Below are 16,147 nucleotides of genomic sequence, written 5' to 3' on the forward strand. Positions count from 1 at the left end.
GTCCTGAGCAACATCAAAAAAAGAAGATAGACAATCACCAGATCCTGTTTGTCTGATCTTGGAATGATCCTGACTTCTCAGGTAACCTCAAAAAAAAAAAAAGGACTAAAGGCCTGAGATGACCTGCTGGCATTGCTGGCATTGCGTCAACTGGAGTCCAAGATAGAGGAGTGTGGAGACAATTCACATGAGAAAGAAGTTGGTGAATTCTGTCCACTCTAACCCTCCAACACCAGGCTTTTATAAAAACATTCTGACTCTAAAATCATAGCAACCTTCAGTGATAGACAGAAAGCTGTCCTGGAACTAGCATTTTCTACTGGCATTTAACATTTAAGTGTAAAATATCCAGCACTAAGTATAAAATATTCAGATCAAGTCCTTGAGAAGTGGGCTCTTACCTAACTCCCCACTGTCATCGACAAGAATTACAGAGTATGTAGCATATTCCAGACAATGAACATAAGGTGACTGCAAGAATGAGGGACATTTTCCAGCAGATTACCAGACGGAATAAGACCAGTTTCCCCTTCTCTGATTTTGAACAAGAAGGAAACCATTTCTCTCTAGGATGACTTAGGTACCATCCTACGTGGAGGCACTAGGAGCAGCCACATCCAGGTAAATCCTGAATCTCTCACCCAGTCCTAAGAGTCTGGTAGGAATTCTACGGAATGTATCAGTAGACATTTGATTTGATTCAAAGCTGGTTTTCTTTAGCTTACAGTGCGTGGGGGGAAAGCAGGCTAGGGATGAGGTAGACAGTGAAAGGAAGTAACATTATAGTGTTCTATATGTTTATCCAAGATTGAAATTGGTTCAAAGACCTGATTGAGTCTGGAACTGCACAGGTCTGGGTTGTTAATGCAATCACCAAATTACTAGATGCAAAACTTCAACTGTTTAAAAGCTAAAATAGGACTTTCCTGGTGGTGCAGTGAATAAAAATCTGCCTGCCAATACAAGGGACATGGGTTCAATTCCTGGTCTGGGAAGATTCCACAACTAAGCCCGAGTGCTGCAACTACCGAAGCCGGCATGCCTAGAGCCCCGCTCTGCAACAAGGGAAGCCACCAAAATGAGAAGCTGGAGCAGCCAGCGAAGAGTAGCCCCGCTCACCACAGCTAGAGAAAGCCCGTGCAAAGCAACGAAGACCCAGTGCAGCCAAAAACAAAATAAATAAAATGTAAAAACTGAAGTGACATTCACCATCCCTCTGAATCTATCCAGCTTCAGAACAATGTACTGAGTGGTACATGAGCATATTCATGTCATGGTGCTGCTAAATACACAAAGTCTCTGACAAGGATGAGGGAGGAACATTTGTTGTGATTTTTTTTTGCACCGGCCCCAGCCTAAAAGGAGAGGATCCTAGGCCATTTTTGCCTCTCGGGTGCCATGGTATAAAAATTCCCAGTGGTCTGAGTGCTCTCACTGTAACTCAACAAACAATGCTTAAAGACACTACCAGCTTCCACTCACTTGTCTGCCAGAACCACACAACTTATTTGTAATTCATTGAATGCCTTACAGTGCCACTTTCTTTCTTATTATAAAAATCAAATGTGTCACAAACTCTCATCAAAGATCATGCCTTTTTATTTTATCAACAGACCTAGCAGCTGAAGCTCAAACTTCGACACATATTTCCATCAGATCAGAAAAGTATTTCCCTGGTGGCTCAGTGGTAAGGAATCTGCCCACCAGTGAGGAGACCCAGGTTCAATCCCTAGGTCAGGAAGATCCCCTGGCGAAGGAATCTGCAACCCACTCCAACATTCTTGCCTGGAGAATTCCATGGACAGAGGAGCCTAGAGGGCTATAGTCCATGGGGTCGACAAGAGTCCGACATGACTCAGCGACTAAAACAACAACGATGAACAAAAGTAGTCACCAAGTTTCTTGTGTCTTGAATTACATCCTCTTGTATTATTTGATTAAATAGCAATTAATTCCATAGACACATGCTATTTTTACACAGATGCAGAGAAGTTTTTCTGACATTTCAAGCTCTGTATCAATGTCATTCAAAAGCTAGCTGTATTGTAGGTGGTATAAAGAAAGCATTCAATTAGCTCTACTTTTCACAAATTCAAAATGTTTGAGGAACTAAGGGAAAACCTTTTATGTAGCATAATTTTCTAAAGGATGATAACAGAGTACAAGTTCCTCACAACAGAAATGGCCCTGCTTTTTCTATTCAAATGATTAAGGGGCGAAAAACTAAATTTCAGTATCATGCAAGTATTATGAAATACAGCTCTATAAAAAGAAACTTCGTCATGCAAAAACCCGAAAATAGTTGCTTTGGTGACACATATAAATTCCACTTTAAAAAAAAAAACACTATATTTAACACATATGGTCACCAATTCCAGCTCTTATAAGAGTGATTCTCAACAACAAAGAGATCACTGCTTTTGTATTTATGGGTTAACACTTCCAAGAGCGCAAAAAAAATAACACAGGATGGCAAAAGCTGGGCAAAGTGTGTGAATGAGAGCAATAAAGGACAATTTAAATAATACATTGATGACAGCTGGTGATGAGCAGCACACTAGCAACAGAAATAAACAAAACAGGCGCCCACACTCCCTTACAGATAATAGAACAACATACACATAGTTAAATGAAAGGAATAGGGACGCTGTCAAATCTGCTTGAAGGTACAATAGCTTTTGCATTAAATGGATATGCACTTACATTTTCTGTGGTTCCAGTAATCACGTGCAATCCATCATAGGTCGATTTGATGTACATACCCTAGAGTGAGTCACAAACATATTAACTCATTACTCCAACGTTTAGAAACAGAGCCACAAGTGAGACTTAGACTTGACAAAACATTAAAGGCAGTCATTTCTGAACACCCCTCATTCTTCAGCCTTCTGAAACACTGTAAAACGAGATCCAAAGAGCAGTGAAGGGGAACTAACCAAATACTAGTGAAGGAGATCAGAAACGAGATCTCTTTGATATTATAATTTGTGTACCAGGCACACAGAATTTTGCTCTATGTCTGAGGACTCAGAAGGAATGTTCTCAGATCTGCTGCATGAATGAGGCAGTTCAAACAAGGCCGGTCCTCTCCCGACCATCTCTCTGTGTAGTGACACAATATATTCACTTAATTTGGTCTCAGCAGTCACTGCACGGTGACTTATTCAAGCCACGAACAACCAAACCAGGATGTAAGAGCAGAGACTGCTCAGGAACACAATATAAGAAATAAATTAGAAACAGGCATTCCTGCATTTTAAGGGAGGCATAAATATTAATACACTCCATCCTTAAATGCCCAGTGGGCAAACTCAGAGGTGAACACAGAGCCTGGAAGAAATATCTCTGCAGTTTGAGGCACTTTGTATTATTTTTTTAAAATGTTTATTAAACTTTTATAAGACGGGGAAAGAGCAAAAGGTAGAGAGAGCAAAGAGTGGTTGCTCACCCTGGTACCAATGCTGTAATAACACAGAACCTCCTCAGGAGTCATTTTGACAGTGAACTTGCCCTGCTCAGCAATCTACAAGCCTCTGGGGATGAGTATCTCACCCAACACTAACACCTTCACGTTTCTGCCCAGGCTCTCTGTTCCTGCTATTCACTATCAGAGTAATCAGCCTCTCCCTCTGCATGGTATTTCTCTTCACAGAGCTTTGCTTGGGTAACTTCACCATTTGGAACGGCAACTCCACTTCTGCCCACTCGGGCACTTCTCCACTTCAATACGTGGATAAGCCCACCTCCAGGAAGCCTTCCATGTTTACTTCAGTATAAGCAATCATTTACTTTGAATTGGAGCAGTCTCGGTATATACATTTCTCCTTACCAAGAATGTGGCCCTAGGTGCTGATCTAGGTATCCACCTGCAGACTCTCGGGGCCTGTTACTACAGAGCTCATACATTATGTCTAAAACATTTCTGAACTTTTTTAAAACCATCATTTCTTTCAACCTGTCTCTTCTCACATAAAGCCTAAGTGCTAATAGAGACGTCATAGCAGACGTTGTTTCCTACCCAGAGACCATCTTTACTTTGTGGAAATGTGCTCTATCTCCTTGTATTGCTAAGACCTAAAAATAAAACTGTTAAGACAATTCCTCAAGACACGAGTTTACAGTTTTAAAACTGTATTTATTTTTATACTTTGAAGACGCTTTGATATAAAACATATCAACAGTTCAAGACGGCAAATTCTTAACCGCATAATGGAAATCAGTCTAATTCTACTATTCAGAATTCTAGTGAAAGCAATATGGAATTATTGTTTTTAAAAAAAACACAGCAACTTTAATAAAACAATGATGCTATCCAAAATAAACAAATGCTGTTAGACGCCTTACCAAACCTTCCCCAGGTTTAATGTTTGGTAGGTGAACTTCTTCCAGACACGCACACTGGCTCATTACAGGATCCGTGGTAGATCGGATGGTCTTGTCACAGATGCCATTTAAAACCTTGACCTAGAGTTGGAGAGGCAAATAGGGAAAGTCAATCATTAACCAAGTTTATCTCCGGCTGAATTCTTTTTTAAAAATGCACTTCACTGATCATCCTTAGCTCTGGCCGTAACACTGTGATAAAACCACCCAGTCCACGTGGCACGTGGCTTCCATATTTGCAACGTGTAGAATAGTGTCATTATTCCAGCTTTGCTTTAAAAGTGCAGCTTTTAGATTAACTTATTTACAGCCACTGAGTGCACAGGCTGGGCGGAAACCCCCTTTCAGCAGCTAAAGAGAACCATGTATTCCCAGCCATCTCTGCGTTTTTTTAAGAATGGCTCACATTCTCTGCATACCAAATACTGACAACATAAAAAAATAATCATCTTGTCCTGCACCTTTTTTGAAAAATGCATTTCATATTTTAAAATAGTTTTAAGGACTTCCCTGATGGTCCACTGGTTAAGACTCTGTGCTTCCAATGTGGGGGGTGTGGGTTCAATCCCTGGTCAGGAACTAAGATTCCACATGTCACTGGAGTGGTACAGCCAAAATATTAAGTAAGTAAATAAAATTAAAGCTGTTTTCATTTTAGAGAAAAAATAAGCAGAAATTACAGAGTTCCATCTATTTTCTTTTCCATCTCAACAGTTTCTAACACAGCTATATTATTATAATGGTTAATAATAAGATACTATTAACATCAGGACTTCCCTGGTGGCTCAGACAGTAAAGCGTCTTGCTTACAATGCAGGAGACCTGAGTTCGATCCCTGGGTTGGGGAGATCCTCTGGAGAAGGCAATGGCACCCCACTCCAGTACTCTTGCCTGGAAAATCCCATGGACAGAGGAGCATGGTAGGCTACAGTCCCCAGGGTCGCAAAGAATCAGACACAACTGAGCGACTTCACTTTCACTTTCATTAACATCTTGCATTAGTATGGTGTATTTGTTACAACTGATCAAGCAACAGTGACACATTATTGTTAACTAAGTTCCATAGTTTACATTAGAATTCACTCTTTAGGGTGTACAGTTCTACAGGTTTTGATAGATGCACAATGTCATATATTCACCATCACAGTGTCATAGAAAATAGCTTCACTACCCTAAAAATTCCCTCAGTTCCACCCACCTGTCTGTCCCTCCTCCCCCAGGATAAACCCCTAGCAATTACTGATCATTTTATTTTCTCCATAGGTTCTCTTTTTCTAAAATCTCATATGGTTAGAATCATACAGCATATAGATTTTGGATTTTCAGATCAGCTTCTTTCACTTGGTCATATGCATTTCAGGGCCCTCCATATCTTTCCATGGCTCGATAGTTCGTTTCTTTCTATTGCTGAATAATATTCCATTGTCTGGATGTTCCAGGTTGTTTATCCAGTCACATACTGAAGGACACCTTGGCTACTTCCTAGTTTGGGCAGTTATGATTAAAGTGGCTAGAACAGTCCATGCAGCTTTTGGTGAATATTAGTTTCTTTCATTTGGGTAAACACCTAGGTGGATAACTGCTGGTTTGTAGGGTAACAGAATGCTTAGCTTTGTAAGGAAAAAAAATGCCACAACGTCTTCCAGTGCGGCTGCACCATTTTGCATTCCCACCAGCAATGAACGAGAGTTCCTCTTGCTCTACATTGGTGTCATCACGAGGTAGAGTTTAGTTACCCTATTAAGTGTGTAGTGGTACCTCACTGTTATTTTAATTTGAAATTCCTTAATGAAATGTGATGCTGAATATCTTTTCATATACTTACCTGCCAACCGGTATATCTTTTATCATGAGGTGTTTGTTCGGATCTTTCACCTGCTTTTTAATTAGGTTGTTTGCTTTCTTATTATTGAGTTTTGAAGAGTTCTTTGTGCATTTTGCACATAAGTTCTTTATCTGATGTGTGTTCTGAGAACAACTTCTCCCAGTCTGTGCCTTGTCTTTTTGTTCTCTTAACATTGCATTGATGGAGCAGAGATATTAATTTTAATGCAGTCTACCTTACCCATTTTTCTCTCATGGATCACACTTTTTTATTTTTTCACTCCTGAGTTTCCCAGTGGACTCAAACATCCAGATGTGCTCTCTAGCTGGGATTGGCTCCATCCTTCATTAGTAAAAAGAGTCAACAAGTTGATCTATCCATAATCCAAGGCATTCTTTTTTTTTTCAAGCAGACTATTCTAATCTTCTTATTTGTTTTTATTTATTTATATTTTGGTTGTGCTGGGTCTTTGTTGCTGCATGAGCTGGACCTTTCTCTAGTTGCAGTGAGAGGGGGGTGCTCTCCAGTTGCATTGTGAAGGCTTTTAACTGTAGCGATTTCTCTTGTTGCAGAGCATGGGCTCTGGGGTATGCAGGCTTCAGCACTTGCAACGCATGGGCTCAGTAGTGGGCTGGACTCTAGAGCACAGGCTCAGTAGTGTGGTGTGTGGGACCTTCTCAGATAAGTGATAGATCCCAAGTCCCCTGAGTTGGCAAGTGGATTCTTATCCACTGTACCACCAGGGAAGCCCATGGATCACACTTTTCACATCATATCTAAAAACTCATCATCAAACCCAAGGTCAGCAAGATTTTCTCCTGTTGCTGCTAAGTCGCTTCAGTCGTGTCCGACTCTGTGCGACCCCAGAGACAGCAGCCCACCAGGCTCCCCTGTCCCTGGGATTCTCCAGGCAAGAACACTGGAGTGGGTTGCCATTTCCTTTTCCAATGCATGAAAGTGAAAAGTGAAAGTGAAGTCGCTCAGTCATGTCCGACTCTTAGCGACCCCATGGACTGTAGCCTACCAGGCTCCTCCGTCCATGGGATTTTCCAGGCAAGAGTACTGAAGTGGGGTGCCATTGCCTTCTCCTTTCTCCTGTTATTTCTAGGCATTTTATAGTTTTGCATTTTACATTTAGGTCTGTGTGCTTTACAGTGACCACTCACATTCTCTGAACACCAAACACTGACCAGATAAAATTACTGTAGAGACATGAGGATCCCTATTAAGTGGTCTCCATGTGGAAATCCTAGTGGCTACGTGTGGTTATTTCTCCCAATCCCAGATTCATCTAACCTTTCAAAATTAAACAACCAAAGAAATCAGGATTTTATAAAGAGTGATGTTTTTCTTCTAAGGGGGAAGAATCTAAGAAGTGACACTTTTGCATGCCTCCAATGTGTTTAACCTCCCTATTTATGGAAAATATATTTATAGCGGTTTCATTGCTAAATTCCTCAACATCAGTAGGAAGAAGGCCTTATCAAAAGAGCACAGGCTGGCTTATGTCAAAAGGAGGAAGTGATGATGAATAGTTACAAAATGCTCTTTAAACAGTCACAGTACATCCCCCTTCCATCATAAGATTTTTGCCAAGATTTTTTTTAATTAAAAAAAAAAAGTGAAATTTGCACATCAGTTTAACCCTGAGAGCTGAGAGTTAGCTATCTAAATATAATTATACCTTGAAGAAGTGTTGGGGGGAGCAAAGCAGAGACCCTAATATACCCAATTTAGTTGGTCTTGTTGTTAAATAACTTGTATTCTTGCCTTTCTACCTAAATTAAGAGATTCATATCCCAAAAGTCAGTATTTCAAAGCATATCCCGAAATACCTAACCACAATACATTTACTTTAATTAATGTGATTCCCACTGTTTTGGGAAAAGGAATTTTACAGTAACTTTTAGAAGGTATACTTACTACAGCCAAAACTTTATCCTCCATTTCTGCTACAAGGCAATCCTAAAGGAAGAAAGAAGAAAATTAAGCTATAAGAGATAAAAACTTTCAGATACAATTGGCTTAGCTTGCTAGCTATTTCCTGGGACCCAAGGAGGTCCCTGACACACACACCCCCGACCCTGCAGCCTGTAGTCCTGAACTTCAGGGAAGAGAAGACTTCGAAAAGAGGGCAGACATTAGATTCCTCCTAAGACTCTACTGTCTCCAGATCCAGGATGCTAATCATCCAAGGAACCCATCTGACCAATTATTTAATCAGAAAGCCTATAGAAATCACCTGAACTAAACTCTACCCACTGTCCAGACTGTACAGAGAGTAGGAAGCCAGAAGTCAGAGTCCAGGAAACTTGATGATGGTTCTCAAACCTGACCCCAGGCTGAGTTAGCACTGAGCCAACAAGCCGGGAGCCTTTAGTTCTGGGCCTGCCCATAAGAATAGCTTTCAAATAAGGGTTTGAGTAAACTTAGCCACAAAGTTTATTTTAAGCACCACTGAGATTAAATCAGATATTTCAGTCCTTAACGGATGAAAGGGGCTCAACAAAACATTCATTAACACGCTGCCAAAAAAGTGGTCTTGAAGTATGCTATTGATGACATTAAATAATGGGCCGGAATGCAAAGCATTGTTTACTCAGCTTAAGAACAAAAGACTCAGAACCCTATGAACCCAGTTAGCTGATTATAGGAATCACCATTGTCCTGACTGAAAGCAGCCAAAGTGAAACTGACAACGTGAAACTCTCCGTTAACCTTCTAGAACAGGATCTACAGCAGAAGAGCTCAAGCTACGCAGCACTGTGCATGCCGAACAAGAGGGAGACCAGTGAGGTCCTGAGAGTTTATCTGGCACCACTGCCCGCCAGTGATGAGAGATGGTGGTTCACTCCCCAGTCTGGATGATCCCCTGGAGAAGGAAATGGGAACCCACTCCAGTATTCTTGCCCCATGGACAGAGGAGCCTGGCAGGTTACAGTCCATGGAGTTGCAAAGAGTCAGACACGACTGAAGCAGTTCAGCACCCAGCATGCACTAAGTATAATCCCAAACTGCGGCACCCTAAGGAAAATTCAAAGTATTTCATGTACGGGAAGGACACTCATCAACTCTGTTGGAATGATCAAAGATTTTTGCTTCAGTCAAAATGTCCTTTTAGGTCATTTTTTTCTGCCACTGGGAACAGGGGTTAAAACTGTATGGCATTCTACCCTATGATTTTATAATCAGATTTTAGTGCTTTCTGAAAATTTTGTTTAATTTTCTCTACTAGATAAAAATGTGGGAGATCATAGTCACTCTACTGCTCTTAAAATTTACACTGACTCTCAGGCAAAGAGCAGCCTGGAGAAAAAATACTTAAAAAAAGCAATTCAGGAGTATGTTTTTGCACATGTGAGTCTGATGTAAATTCAAACTCCAGGAGCAACTTCTGTAAAATATGAGTGATGACAGCCCAAAAATGTGCTTTTCATCCTCCATCTTGTGCACGAAACCAAACCATCAAATACCATGACGACCCCTCCCCTAATTCAAACCAGCTGAAGGACAGAAATATTAAGTAAATGTCAACTTGAGCAAAACAGAATATTTATAAGGTCTTGTTCCGGAAATAAAACTAATGGTTTGTGTCTATGATTTTTCATTTTGTATATGTGTGTGCACAGTCGTGTCTGACTCTTTGCACCTCTGTTGACTGTAGCCCACCAGGATCCTCTGTCCCTGGGATTGTCCAGGCAAGAACACTGGAGTGGGTAGCCATGCCTTCCTTGAGGGGATCTTCCCCACCCAGGGATCGAACCCGTAAGTCTTACATCTCCTGCGTAGGCAGGCGGGCTCTTTACCACTAGCACCACCTGGGTAGCCCAGCATTACAAATCCCCAAATAACAGGAGGACTGTCATCCTGGTGAGGCAGAGAGCTCCTCTCCATACACCGGGGCCCAGACATCAAGGTGCATGTGTGACCTCGTGGTTCCTCACATTTGATTCTTTGACGGATCCAAAGAGCCACCAAGAAAGAAAACGGGCTCCCGTGGTGATGGAGCCAAGTTGGGCGAGGGGTGCTCCTGCGTCCCCGAACCATCCAAGGCAGCGTGTGAAAGGGCGCGCTTTTTACCTTCCGCCCTCGGGGACGTGGGTTCCCACACCCATTCCTACCGGGAGGAAGCAGCTGCAGGCCTGACTTCATGCTGTTTGGCATGAAGGCAACGGAATGGAAAAGAGAAGCGCTGGAACCAAGTCAGGCCCTCGAGGCTCCGACAGCAGGGCTGAGATCTGTCACATCCCTTGGTCACGTGGATGAGCCGAGCCCCAGTTAAGGATAGCATTCGCTCCCCTCCCTCCTTATTCTCCCTTCTTACTGACTGAGGAGCCTTGGAAGACGGGTTTAACCTCTCCACACCTGAGCCTCCTCCTCTGCAAAGCCAGGAGGAGAACAGCTATCTCAGAGAATTGTTGAGAATTAAATGTGATAAGACACATCAAGCGGGGTAGTCCACAGCTGAGACCCAACCAATAAAAGGCCCAATAAATGGTCCCCTGGCTCTCCGTTCTCTGGGGATGGTCCTCTCTCCTTCTCTGTTTCCTGGGCTCTCTAGGACTTCCCTGGTGGCTCACATGGTAAAGTGTCTGCCTACAATGCAGAAGACCCAGATTCAATCCCTGGGTCAGGAAGATCTCCTGGAGAAGGAAATGGCAACCCACTCCAGTATTCTTGCCTGGAAAATCCCATGGATGGAGGAGCCTGGTGGGCTACAGTCCATGGGGTCACAGAGAGTTGGACATGATGAGCATCTTCACTTTCTAGGGCTCATTCCCCCATTTCGTTCTACACTGGGACCCAGCGACTGCCCTGCCATTTTGTCCCTCGCCAGCACAACACGTGTTCATGTCCTCGCAAAGAGGAGAGATGGAAGATAGAGGTCAGAAGGCCTTCCCACCACAGGAGGCTTCCGCTGAAATACAGCCTGAAAACTGGATGGAAGGTCTCTCCGTGGACTCGGGTGGGGTGGCTGGGGACTCCAGCCCAAGCAGGCTTAAAAGAAGTGTGCAACAGGACTGAATCACTTTGCTACACACCTGAAACTAACATGACATGACAGATCAACTGCACTTCAATTAAAAAAAGAAAAGAAAAAAATTACTGAATACACACACACAAAAGAAGTGTGCCGTTTCCTTGCAGGCGAAAAAAACAACTCTCTATCCTTCCAATCAGGAGAGACGCCCACTGTCATGGGAGGGAAGGATGCAGAGAAAGTTACAAGAGGACAGGAAAGGGGCAGCATGTGGAACAGAGGAACAAGAAAAGGGACAAACGCCTCTCTTCACAGACAGGAACACCAAAATAAAGACTCCAGGAGAACGTGTCCCTTGTCACTAGAAATAATAGAGACCCAGCTTTTACTCCTTCAATTCCCCAGGAAGAAAAAGCAATAAATGGAAAAGGCAGGCTTCTTCCTAAAGAGTCAAAAGATTCTCTGCCAAGAAGTTCTGAGAAAAACTGCACGTCCCCCAGTTGTGAGAGGGTGTGAAATCCCTGGCAAGGTGAGCCTTGCGGCTGCCATGACACCTCCCGTGGAAAAAGACAGTCCACACATCCTTCCACTGTGCACGCAAATTTTACCATTTGCCAAAGTACCTATGCGCTCTAATCTCTACAGAAAACACATGTTCCTCAGGAGCTAAACATGTTTTTTCAACCCAAGTTCATAAAATGGCATTCCATTTTATGATGTATATATTTATACATATATATATGTGTATATATATACATTTATATATATATAAATGTATATATTTTATACATTTCCAGTCTTAATCTGTAACAATTGTTCAAATTTCAATAAGCTAGAAAATACCAGAAATACTAACATATGTGGTAACTTGGTCTCCTTCTTAAGCCAACAAGTTTGGTTCCAGAAAACTGGTACCAGAAAAGACTTTTATATTTCCTACTATAGGCTATTATTTCTTAAGTAGACATTGTGCTTTTCATATATCTTCTTTAATCTGCATAATCTTTTTGAGGTAGATTTACTATGTTTTAAATATTTTATATTTCTCTTCTAGATCCATTCTTACATGAATACATAAACATGATCACATACATGCTTTTTTGTAAATGACAAAATGTTTTCTTGTTTTTAGCTTGACTCATACATCATTCTCTCTCCACTTTTCTCCCTGCCAAAGTAAACCCAACTTTTCTTCCAAATTTCCCACTGTATTTAGATATTTCTTTGTATATAGGTTTTCAGATGTATATGTGTATTACAAATACACATACATTTTAAAATGTGTCTTCATATTACACTTTCTTCCTCCTTTGTTCTTATTCCACAATAAATTGTAGAAATTGAAGCAAATCATCTGGTAAGGTAATTGTTAGTATTCCCAATTAACAGATGGGAAAACTGAGGTTCATAAGTTTTAAGTGAATTGTCCAAAGTCCCAGGGCTAATTAATGGTAGAGGGAGAATTTGAACCCACAGCTATCTATCTCTGAAGCATATGCTCAATGCGTACCAATGGGAAAACAAAATAAACACAAAAACAATACCTCTTGTGTCCCTTAAGTCTGGGTTAAGTTTTTCATGTTAAGAAGTAAATTCTCATCAGCTTATTTGTCAAAAGCATTATCTCATTCATTTCAACACACATTTAGAAAGCGCCAATAATCATGGACCAGGCATCACATGGCCCCAGTGAACAAGGCCAAACGCAATGAGTGGGTACCCTTCTGAACAGGATCTGTACACCTGGGCACCCTCCACCAGAAATGCCAGGACATGATGGCTACATAATGAATACAGCATGACTGGTATCCGATTTTTTGTCAAAATTACTTTATACACCATAAAGAAAGAGCTGAAACTCAGCATCTCTCTATTGCTCTGGGCACTTTTCTAAAAACATGGCCTCAAAAGCATATGATGAAGTCACACATGCCTCAAGTTCGAGGGCCGCTCAGGACTGGACCCGAAACAACAGCCAAACTTCACTCTTCATGTTCCAGGAACAGTCAGAAAGCACGTGGCTTTTCAGAACTGCATCATTTTATGGCGTGGTTGGAACTGAGGAAAGGATGTTCTTTACTCTGCCAAATCAGCAGTGAGAACAAACGTGCAATCTCAGAATATCTGAACCAAGTGGGACATGAAAAAAGAACAAGCTCTTCCTTACATTTTTATGGCTTCAACTCAATTTAAGAATAATTTCACAAGAGTCTGCTACGTGCCAGTTAATATCTTCCTGGCCTTCACTAAGGTTTGAAAGTCTGGCCAATGAATGGTGCGTGAAACGTGTCACTTCCAAACCAGAACATCTGTCAGTGTGAAAATCACCCAGGTTCTCTATCCCTCTGCCCTGGGGAAAAACAACGTGAGATTCTGTCAGCCTACATCCTGAAGTGAGGAGAGCTGAAGCAGATCTCCCAGCTGACCCATATACACGTAGATAATCCAGGAATAAGTTGCTGAGGTGTGAGGGATGCTTGTTACTGCATCATCACTGACTGGTAAATCCAACTACCACAGCTCAAACCAAAAAGAAAATTAAGAAGCAGATACAATAACACTGCAGATGGTGACTGCAGCCATGAAATTAAAAGATGCTTACTCCTTGGAAGGAAAGTTATGACCAACCTAGATAGCATATTCAAAAGCAGAGACATTACTTTGCCAACAAAGGTCCCTCTAGTCAAGGCTATGGTTTTTCCTGTGGTCATGTATGGATGTGAGAGTTGGACTGTGAAGAAGGCTGAGCACCAAAGAATTGATGCTTTTGAACTGTGGTGTTGGAGAAGACTCTTGAGAGTCCCTTGGACTACAAGGAGATCCAACCAGTCCATTCTGAAGGAGATCAGCCCTGGGATTTCTTTGGAAGGAATGGTGCTAAAGCTGAAACTCCAGTACTTTGGCCACCTCATGTGAAGAGTTGACTCATTGGAAAAGACTCTGATGCTGGGAGGGATTGGGGGCAGGAGGAGAAGGGGACGACAGAGGATGAGATGGCTGGATGGCATCACCGACTCAATGGACGTGAGTCTGAGTGAACTCCGGGAGTTGGTGATGGACAGGGAGGCCTGGTGTGCTGCGATTCATGGGGTCACAGAGTCGGACACGACTGAGCGACTGAACTGAACTGAACTGAACAATAACATACTCAGAACAAAGATTAGGGTGAAATGTTGTTACTCCAGAATTTCTATTTTTTAAAAATTTAGTGTTCTAACATTTTAGAGAAAGCACAGGATTATTAGGTCAACTGTTTTGAAACAAAAGAAGGCAATCTTTGATGTAAAGGCCACTGGTCATTCTTTACAGAAACTATCTGTATAACACATCTAATTTAAAGCCTTTCATCTCTCCCTAGCTCTGATGGGGAATAGGGGGGAAGAAGGAGAGAAATACAGACTGGTACTTCATACCTGAATGTAAATCCTTTGAAGAAAAGGGAAAAGGAAAAAACTTTTAGAAAACAACAGTGATGCACTGACCTTCTGGACTGTAGTGGTCAGGTCCAAGCAAAGCTGAATAATTTTATTCTTCGTCACTGAGAAATCAGTGATCCCTGTAAATGGAGCCCTAGAAAGCAATAAAAATTCTCTTTAAAAAAAAAGTGAAAACACTGAAGCCACCAGGATCCCACACTGTGTATTAACAACCACAATATACAACAAGCCAGTTTAAATTGTTATGTAAGTTTCCTCCTAAGTAACACACAATATAGGAATCTGAATAGCAAAGAGACAGAGAAGTTCTAGATTAAAACCCAACCAAAAATGAGCCAAGGGAATGAACATCCCTTCAAAAGTCAACTAATAGCCTTCATGGAACCAGATAATCAGTAATGTTTAACCTCAGTAAAGCTCAAGTCTTCTCTAAGCTGAGGTTAATCGTTCCTGCTACTCACCTTCTCCAAAACTTCCAAAGGGACCCTAAAATGGACCCCGAACTCCTGAGGCAAAGGACAGACTTCTACGTGCCTCAGACCTCCTTTCACAGGACAGTAAAGCACACCATCACTTACCTGTCTAGCCAAGCTAACAAGGCCTTGGCAGCACCTATGAGCTCCACCACAGAAGTCAGGAACTCATTGGGGGGCTTGTGGGAGGTGTTCCCATCATAAGCTGGACTTTTCCTCCTGCTGCTTATGTAATTCTGTAAATTGTGGGAGGACGCTCGCAGTTTCAAAACCAAGTTCTTCATATTGTCAGTTTCAAGGCCATAATTCTGGAAAACAAAATCAAAGGGAAAAATTCAAAACAATCAACAATGTCCAAACTCTCATAATAACTCAAAACCCACTGAGTCACTTGAACAACTCCTATGTCAGCCACAAAACCTTACATGATTTACCCGCAGTATTGATCTCACCCACATGAGCCACACCAGCCTTCCCTCCGTTACTTCCATAGCCTACTCTTGCCTTAGGAACTTTATTCTCGATAGTTTCTCTTCCCAAAATGCTTCTCCCACAAATTTTGTCAAAGACAGCTCTTTCTTATCACTTCCATCTTGTGTGTTCAGTTGCTTAGTCATATCCAACTCTTGGTAACCCCATGGACTGTAGCCTGCCAGGCTCCTCTATCCATGGGATTCCCAGGCAAGAATACTGGAGTGAATTGTCATTTCCTTATCCAGGGAATCTTCCAGACCCAGGGATGAAACCTACATCTCCTAAGCATCCCCTGCACTGCAGGCAGATTCTTTACCACTAAGCCACCAGGGAAGGCCATTAACATCCTAATTAGCTCAAATATGCCCTCCTCTTCAAAGCTTCCAGGACCATCTAGAGCAGGTTCTCAACCTGGACCCTACTGACATTTAAAATCTAATAATTCTCTGCTTGGATGGTAAGGTAGGATTCCTATAGCCATAGAATGTTTAGCTGGCTTCCACTTGTTAAAATCGGTAGTATCCCTTCTCCAGTTGTGACAAACAAAAATGTCTCCAGATATTGCCAAGTTTCT

At 41.9% G+C, this 16,147-nt stretch overlaps 1 protein-coding gene across 3 annotated transcripts in view; it reads right to left on the bottom strand.

Moving 5' to 3' along the window:
- CNKSR3 (CNKSR family member 3) overlaps nt 1–16,147 on the bottom strand; it is a 110,717-nt gene that overhangs the window by 17,854 nt on the left and 76,716 nt on the right. For all 3 annotated transcript variants that reach the window (XM_027551897.1, XM_027551896.1, XM_027551898.1), the window contains 5 exons: nt 15,205–15,407; nt 14,672–14,759; nt 8,132–8,173; nt 4,345–4,464; nt 2,704–2,763 (listed from right to left, as the gene is read on the bottom strand). In XM_027551897.1, coding sequence (XP_027407698.1) covers nt 2,704–2,763; nt 4,345–4,464; nt 8,132–8,173; nt 14,672–14,759; nt 15,205–15,407 — 513 coding nt within the window. The remainder of the gene's footprint in view (nt 1–2,703; nt 2,764–4,344; nt 4,465–8,131; nt 8,174–14,671; nt 14,760–15,204; nt 15,408–16,147) is intronic.

This window comes from Bos indicus x Bos taurus, chromosome 9, assembly GCF_003369695.1.
Source record: "Bos indicus x Bos taurus breed Angus x Brahman F1 hybrid chromosome 9, Bos_hybrid_MaternalHap_v2.0, whole genome shotgun sequence".
Lineage (NCBI taxonomy): Eukaryota > Metazoa > Chordata > Mammalia > Artiodactyla > Bovidae > Bos > Bos indicus x Bos taurus.